The sequence below is a fragment of the Nannospalax galili genome, unplaced genomic scaffold (assembly GCF_000622305.1).
Source record: "Nannospalax galili isolate Female #2095 unplaced genomic scaffold, S.galili_v1.0 scaffold290, whole genome shotgun sequence".
In the NCBI taxonomy this organism is placed as follows: domain Eukaryota; kingdom Metazoa; phylum Chordata; class Mammalia; order Rodentia; family Spalacidae; genus Nannospalax; species Nannospalax galili.
This window is the reverse complement of record NW_008331486.1, coordinates 6,921,708-6,930,424: the sequence shown is the minus strand read 5'-3', so window position 1 is coordinate 6,930,424 and position 8,717 is coordinate 6,921,708. Positions and strand designations below refer to the sequence as shown.

The 8,717-nt window shown below is 49.9% G+C and overlaps 1 protein-coding gene across 1 annotated transcript in view; it reads left to right on the top strand.

Annotated features, from left to right (window-relative positions):
* Hmcn2 (hemicentin 2) overlaps positions 1-8,717 on the top strand; it is a 173,908-nt gene that overhangs the window by 64,569 nt on the left and 100,622 nt on the right. The window contains exons 19-22 of the mRNA XM_017796457.1: positions 420-564; positions 4,863-4,975; positions 5,065-5,221; positions 7,113-7,278. Of these exons, the coding sequence (XP_017651946.1) occupies positions 420-564; positions 4,863-4,975; positions 5,065-5,221; positions 7,113-7,278 (581 nt within the window). The remainder of the gene's footprint in view (positions 1-419; positions 565-4,862; positions 4,976-5,064; positions 5,222-7,112; positions 7,279-8,717) is intronic.

Here is an 8,717-nt window from a genome sequence, read left to right as displayed (position 1 = left end):
CTCTCTCTCTCTCTCTCTCTCTCTCTCTCTCTCTCTCTCTCTCCTTGGTAGCATAGGAAGGCTGCCACTGCCCCGCAGCCTTAGCTCTATCCCAACTCCACAGTCCTCTTACCAACTCTCACAGGTCGGGTTTGGGTTAGGCAACTGGCCCTCATCCACCTGCCCTGCCGGCTGAGGGCGAGGTGGATCCAGGATATGCAGGGGTAGGGCCCACCTAACCTTGCTGATCTCAGAAGATGGGTGACTCTCAGAGAAGGGTTGGGGGCTAGCTATCACCCCCACTGGGCTCTTCCACCTGCTCTGACCTCTGGTCTCTCAGTCCAGCCACTCCCAGCAGATCTGGAGGACAGAACTACTGGGGCGGCTCCCACCCACCTAAGTGCACTCCACCCCAGCTGCTGCCTCCTCACCGTCCCCAGCTCCCTCCAGGCAGCCGGCATTCAGTTCGCACTGATGGCAGCCTCCACATAGACCGAGTTCTGCAGGAGGATGCTGGGAGATACAGCTGTGTGGCCACCAATGTGGCAGGCTCTCAGCACCGAGACGTGGAGCTTGTGGTCCATGGTGAGTCCTGGGTCCCAAGGTGCTGGTGATGGGATTAAGGGAAGGCACTTGGGGCAACTTTTGTTTGGGAAAATTGCATGAACGACACGTCTTCACTGTAAGGGAATTAAAAAGTCATTCCTGTACCACTGGGAGCTACCCAGTTTATGCCTTGTATTCTATTTACATTCAGTCTACAGCTGCCCCTTAGTATCCACAGGAAACTGGTCCCTGAACACCCCTTGGTTATCAACTTCTCTGTATGCTCAAGTTCCTTATGTAAACTGGACTGTATCTGCTCAGCTGGAAGAGTGCTTGCCAGGCATGCATGAGGTCCTGGGTTCCATCCCCAGCACCTTGTAGACGGGACAAGTGGTACACCTGTAATCACAGCACTTGGATTGGGAGTTCAAAGTTATACTTACTAAGGTAGTGAGTTGGAGGCTATCCTGGGCTACATGAGAGTCTGGTTAGTGTTTGCACAGAACACCCATCCCTCCCATGACTCCTAGTGCTTAGTGAAATGGAGACACTGTGCATATCGTTATCACGGTGTTTTCACAAGGAAAAACAACCTGCACATTTTCAGTTCAATTATTTTCTGAGTATTTTCCATCTGAGGTTGGTTAAACCTATGTAGGAATATATGGCTGACTGGGTTCAGATAATGTATACCTAGAACACTCATATGCATATATACTATTTAGAGAGTATATATACATCATGCTTTATAAACGTCTAATATATATACATATATATGTATATGAATGGGATGGAAGCTTACTATGTAGTCTCCTACCGTGTGAATGCCAGAGATTGAATTGAGGTCATCAGGCTTGGCAGCACCACATCTCGTCAACCCATCACCTTATTTTTTGAGACAGGGTCTCTAACTGAACCCAGAGCTCACCGATTGGCTAGACATCTGGCCAGTGGGCTCTTGGGATCTTCCTGTCTCCTCTACCTCCCCCAACCCTCCACCACCTCCTACCCTGAGCTGGATTATAAATGTGTACAACCATGCCCCACTTTTATGTGAGTGCCAGGGTCCTAACTCGGGTCCCCATATTTGCACTTTACCAGTGGATCATCTCTCCAGCCCCAGAAATCCATGCTTAAAAAACCAAACTGTGGCCACAATCTACTGCTGAATTGCCATGTTTCTGTAATACCGTGTCACAGCTGTGTCCCCAGATGTCTTGGTACTACATAGAATGACCACTGATATGTTCTAAACTTGGGGTCTTGTAAGTGACACATTTTCTTTTTTAAAAATATATTCTATTATTTTTTATTTTATGTGTATGAGTGTATTACCTGCATAAATGTAATGCACCTGAGTTGTGAAATGTCTGCAGAGGTCAGAAGAGGGCATTGGATCCCCTGGAACTGGAGTGTTGTTAGCCGCCATGTGGGTGCTGGGACTCTAACCTAGGTGCTCTGCAAGGGCAGCCAGTGCTCTTAACTGCTGAGCCATCTTTCCAACCCTTAGTTTTCTTAATTAAATTAAATTAATTAAGCCAGGCATGGTGGCATACGCCTTTAATCCCAGCACTCAGGAGGTAGAGGCAGGCAGAGCTCTGTGAGATTGAGGCCAGTCTGGTCTACATAGTGAGTTCCAAGCCAGCTGGGACTATAGAGAAACACTGTCTCAAAAAGACTGAGAGAGAGAGAGAGAGAGAGAGAGAGAGAGAGAGAGAGAGAGAGAGAGAGAGAGAGAATCTGCCTGCCTCTGCCTCCTGAGTGCTGGGATTAAAGGCATGCACCATCACGCTCAGCTAATTAATTAATTCTTGAGTTAGGGTCAGGGGCTGGCCCGGAACTCATTCTATGTAGAGCAGGCTGGCTTTGAACTCACGGAGACCCACCTGCCTCTGCCGGCCAAGTACTGGGATTAGAGGTGTGGGCCACCATGTCCATCTGGAAGTGGCACATTTTAGAACCCTTAGCTAAATTTACCCAGCTGCCCACCTACTCAGGGTGTTGAATGTTGGAGTCCTTGGCTTACCCATCTGAGTGCCACTGTCCCTTTTAACTATGATGAGGACCCAGGTTTGGGTGTTTGTCATTTGCCTGGTTGCACCTGCCTCTCTTTCCGTAGCATTTCTTGTATTAAACTGTGAGAGGAAGAGGTCGGCTTTCTTGGATGAGAGAGGGAAGTCCAAACTCACCAGGGTCTGGAGCTGGCGAGAACCTGCCTCTGTGGCCATGTCCAGAATCCTGATGAAGGTTGAGTTGGAGCCCACGCCAGGATTTAGCTAGGGTCTATGTTCCCACTTTAAACACACACACACACACACACACACACACACACACACACACACACACACTGTTACAGTGCCCAGCACAGCTGCACCTGTGGCACTGGCATGGTCTAACCTTGTCTCTTGCCCATTCCACACATACCACCCACTTGCTGGCTCTAGGTGCCTGGATAAGCTGCCAAGGACCTCTAGGGTATTTGGCTTTTGGCTTCCCCTCCCCCATCCCTTCAAGTTCATGATGAATCGGGAGGGTTTGCATTTGACACCTGTTTCTAAATTCACTCTGCCTGTCAACACTGCTTTCTTCCATTTCTCATCTGTCTGTTCCCAAAGCCATGAGCAGGGAATCCAGTCGGTTTAGCTTTCTGGTGCATCTGAGAATAGGGGACTGAAGGATTAAGTGGTTTACAGAAAGTCCCAAGTAGAGATGTCGCAGCTGTTCCTAGCACAGGTGGCCTCTGTCTCAGATGGATTCGACAGTCAGATGTGTGGCTGTGGATACTGGGCCAATTTTATTCTCCGGTTGAGAATAAAACTCCTCTCTAAATTTCTTTTAGATTGTAAAGTCTACACAATATAGTGTTATTTATTTTCACCAGCTTCAACTGTCAAATTCAATGGCGTTAAACACATTCATATTATGTATAGCTACAGACACCACCTCTCTCTCTCTCTCTCTCTCTCTCTCTCTCTCTCTCTCTCTCTCTCTCTCTCTCTCTGTCTCTGTCCTTCCAGAGTCCTAGCTGGAACTCTATGTAGTGTAGTGTAGGCTGGCCTCAAACTCACAGACATCCACCTGCCTTTGTTCCCTCAGAGTGCTGGGATCAAAGACATGTGCCACCACGACTAGCTTAAAACGTTCTTTTCTCTTCTCCCCTCCCCTCCCTTCTTTTCCGCTGGTAGAGGTGGAATCCCACCATCTCACATACTTTGCTACCAGGCTATCCTCCCAACCTATTATTTCTTTAGTTTACTCTGTTTTGAGACAGGGTCTCACTATGTTGCCCAGGCTGGCTTTGAACTCACTCTTTATAGCCCAGGAAAGGCCTTGCATGAGTGATCCTCTTGCCTCAGCCTCTTGAGTAGCTGGGATTACAAGCCTGTACCACCAGGCCTGCCTAGACTAGATTTTTTTTTTTTTTTGGTCTTTTTGAAGCAGGGTCTCCCTGTAAGCCCCAGCTGTCCTAGAACTCACTATGTAGACCAGGCTGGCCTTGAACTCACAGAGATCCGCCTGCCTCTGCCTCCCAAGTGCTGGGACTACAGGTGTGCGCCACCACGCCTGGTCAAGACTAGATTTTTTTAAAAAAGAAGACTTTCACAACAAAATTGAACATATATACAAAAGTATCCCATATGCCCCTCACCCTTCCCCTGCAGTCGCCCAGATTGTCAACACCCTCATTCCCAGAACAGCCCATCCTGACAGCTGATGGGCCGACCTGGGCCTCTCATCACCAGCCAAGTCCACTCAGGGTATTGCTTGTTCCACATATTTGAATGAATGTATCATGACATGTTCCCGCCATGACCATTGTAACCAGTGTGCTTTCTCTGTATTGAAAACCCTCTGTACTCTGCCCTACCTCCACATCCTATGCATGTATAACTCCTGGCAACAACTGATGTTTTTATTGTCTGCCTAATTTTCCCTTTCCAAAAAGTCATAATCAGTTTCCTTCCTTTTGAAGACTAAGTACTATTCCATTATATACACACATCTCATTTTCCTTATCCAGTCACTGTCGATGGATGTTTGGCTTGCTTCCATTCCTGTCTATTATGAACACTGGTTTATGAACACTGTTGAGAGATGGCTCAGCAGTTAAAAGCACTGGCTGCTCTTGCAGAAGACCCAGGTTCAGTTCCCAGCACCCACATGGCAGTTAACAACCACCTGAAACTCCAGTTCCAAGGGATCCAACGCCCTCTTCTGGCCTCTGTGTGCATTGCATGCACAGGTGCACTTACATACAAGCAAGCAAAACACTCATACGCTTACAATGAAAATAAAATAAATAAATCCAAAATTTTTAATTTGTCTGTTTATAAAAGTGCCTCCTAGAATCCATCCGACTGTCACCCACCATGTCACCAATGAAGGAGCCCCAGCCTCCCTCCCATGTGTTGCCTCAGGCATCCCCATCCCCACCATCACCTGGACCAAGGTAGGCAGAGCTTATAACCACAAGCAGTCAGTCTGGTGCATCCTGGGAGGGAGTGTGAGGTCAGATGATGTTACCTGGCTCTGTCCTAGGGAACCAACACTCTGAACACCAGGAGTCACTACAGCGTGAGCAGGGACGGCACTCTGGTCATTGCCCAGCCATCTGCCCAGGATGCGGGGGCCTATGTGTGCACCGCCACCAACAGTGTGGGCTTCTCCAGCCAGGAGATGCGGCTGTCTGTCAACAGTGAGTGATCCAGGGCCCAGATGCGAGATGGGTCAGCAGATGTGGGGTCAGAGGGGCCCCACTCAGCCTTCAGGGACCAGATGGGTCTGGAGAGACACAAGCCTCACCCACCCCAGAAGTCCCTCACCTGCCTCTCTCCTTGCCCTTCTCTGGCCCAGCCCTCTGGCCTCCTCATTTATTCAGTGGCCCAGCCTGCCTCAGGGCCTTCGAATGCGAAACTCCCTCCATTTGAATGCTCCTTCTCTGCCTCTTGGCCCAGCCAGTTCTCCCATGTGTCAGACCCCAAGCTGGATCAAACCACCTTGCTGTAAACTCTGGGGAGCCCCCTTAGTGGCACTGGTCACAACTGAGATTAAGTAATTGTATGCTAGTTAACTGGGTTGCAGTGTCCCCTGTAGACCCTAAATGCTGCAAGGACAGGGGTGGGACTTTTCCCCAGCATTCCCCACAGGGCAGGGCATTCTGGGAGTATGCTTGAGACAGTGGGCAAGTGCACAGGCTGGAGAGGTGGCTCAGTGGTTACGAGCACTGGCTGCTCTTACAGAGGACCCGGGTTCCCAGCACCCACATGGCAGCTAACAACCATGTATAACTCGAGTTCCAAGAAATCTGATACTCTCTTCTAGCCTCTGTGGGCATTGCATGATCCAGATTCACTTACATATAAGCAGGAAAAACACTCATACACATAAAGTTAAGATAAATAAAATTTAAAAGTAATGGGGATGCTGGGGATGTTGCTCGGTTGGTAAAGTGTTTGCCTAACATGCATGAGGCTCTGAGTTCCATCCCCAGAACAACATTTTTTAAAAAATTGGGGGTTGGAGAAAAGACCCAGTGGTTAAGAGCACTGGCTGCTCTTGTAGAGGACCCCAGTTCGGTTCCCAGGACCTACATGGTGGCTAACAACTGTCCATAATTCCAGGAGATATAATGTTCTTTTCTGACCTCAGTGGGCATACAACATGGGTACACTTACATACATATAGGCAATACTCTCACACACATAAAATAAAAATGATAAATAAAATATTTTTTTTCAAAACTGAGCATGGCCTGGGTTTGGTAGGGCACACCTTTAATCCCAGCACTTGGGAGGCAGAGGCAGGCAGATCTCTGTGAGTCTGAGGCCAGCCTGGTCTACATAGTGAGTTCCGAGCCAGCTGGGACTATAGAGAAACGCTGTCTCAAAAAGACCAAAAAAAAAAAAACAAAAAAAAACAAAAAACTAAGCTACACAAGACCCTCTCTCAAAATAATAAAATAATAATAGGGGTGCGTTTCCTTTTTGAATTAATGATGCTAAAGAAGTACACAGGATGGCAGGGTGCTTAGATGTCCCCACTGTGTGTGCTGTATGGTTTGTTACCAACCAAGTTTTTACAGTGTGTGAGTGCTGGGCCAGAGAGCAGGGCAGAGAGGAAGAGGGGCAGCTAAGGTAACCTCTGCCATCAAGGTCTTCAGCCTGAGAGAGAGCAGGATGTGACTGCCACAGAGATCATTGGAAACCCCCACTGGGGCTTGAGGAGCCAGAGAGAGCTGATGCCCCTTTTGGTGATAGGTATCCTGGGAACTAAAAGGATGACCAATGGGGAGGTGGTAGAGAGAGAAGGGAAGAGGGTGGAGCCTGCTGGGATGTCCCTAGGAAGGGACAACAGGATGGAGAGAAGCCAGGGGAGGCCTAGACTCTGGGGCAGGAGAGAGGTCCAGGTGGCAGAGCGGAGTGACAGTCAAGGGAGCGGCTGAGTCAAACCTGCATTCGCAATTGTAGAGAACTCAGTCTCGCTCACTCCCAGGACCCCCTGAAGGTCAAGGTGGCTTTACCTCTGCTCCCTGGGGGAGCTGCCTACTGCCCTCCTGGTTTTTCTTCCCACCACATTTCTCCCAACAGCCAAGCCCAAGATCAAGACAAATGGGTCCCAGAATGTGGACTTGCCTCTGAGAGTCACAGTGAAGGCCGGTGAAGAGGTGACCCTGGATTGTGAGGCCCAGGGCTCCCCACCCCCAATGGTCTCTTGGACCAAGGACACCCGCCCTCTGCTGCACGTCAGTGACAGGTACCCAGCCCCAGGGTGTGGGGTTAGGAGGGGACCAAGCTTGGGTTGGAGGGAGACTGGTCCCAAGGTGGGTGACACCTAGCAGTTGCTTGTGACCTGAAGACCCCACTCAGGAGAGCCTCATGCTCTTCTGTAGATGTGGATTTTATCCATGGCCCCCTGAGATTCTCTGAGGGGCCCCTGGAGGGAGCTCAGGGTGAGCCTCACCCTGACACAGCACACATCTTACATGTCCTACACTCTGGGCTTCCGCTTGTATTGGCCTGGTGGCCTTAGCTCCTTGGGAGTCACTGGACCCTAAGAAACAGCAGGTAAGTTTGGGGACACATCCTGGCCAAGACACAAGCTGCCTCCATGGCCACTCTGCAGACCAGGTATCTGGCGGTGTGGCTCAACTCCCCATCTTCAGGTGAGGCTGTGGGGTGTTGTTTCCAGACAGTGAGTGAGGCCCCAAATTCCTGGAGTCCTTGACTTAAGGGAGGGAGAGGTGCTACGGCTCAGGCCAGTGACATCAGTCCTGGCGAGGTCTTTGAGATGTTCCAGACCAAGGTCTCCAGCAGCTGGCTCTCACCCCCACCACGCCTACGCGTCTCTGGGAACATCTGCTTGCAAAAACGCTTCCAAACCTCACAGCCTTATACCCCTGAATTCACGTGGGGTGTGAGGAGCTGGCCCTGGACTGGCTCCACAGTGTAGTGGTGCACTCTGGGATCAGGCGGTGGGGCGGGGGTCTGGCGGGCCAGGTGGGGAGCCCGTGCCCCTTTCCAGAAAGGCTGCTCCCTGCTCCTTCCTTGCTGGCTGGTGGCGGTGGCCCGTTTGTTTATGGCTTGTTATTGAAATGGGAAGCACACTTCCAATTGTTCACTCCTCCGCCCCGATGCATTAATACATCAACAGGGAGCAATAAATTTCCCAGAGCCTCTTGAGCAACAGAAACTGTAGAATTTGCATCTCATCCTTTGCGCTTTGTCCTTCTCCGGCCTACATTGTTTCTCTTTGAATTTGGGGCATTCTGGGAGTTTATCTCCTGGGGGAGAGCAGTGTGCCTGGGATGGAGGTGGGGAGAAGCGCTGGGACCTGGTGTTCAGGTAACCGGAGCAGAGCATGTGGATCCTCCTAGTCCCTTCCTAACCGTGAGACCACAGGTGGCCTCCCAGCTGCTGCCATCTGTAAAGTGGACAGTGTTTAAATCCCTCTCTCCTGAGATGGTACATGCAGGTGCTTGGGTATCGTCGTATGAATAAGGAGGCAGGTGCTCCCTTTGATGCTGTCTTCCCACTTCCGCTAATTCACAAGCCAGCGCACCATGGGCAGCTTTTAAAAATTATCATCCTGCCGGATGGATGTACTCTTGCTCTGGAGTGTGTTACGGAATATGTTAAAGCTGTAGTGAAATGCTTCTTCTAATCATGTTGTTATTAAAAAATTTTTTAAATGAT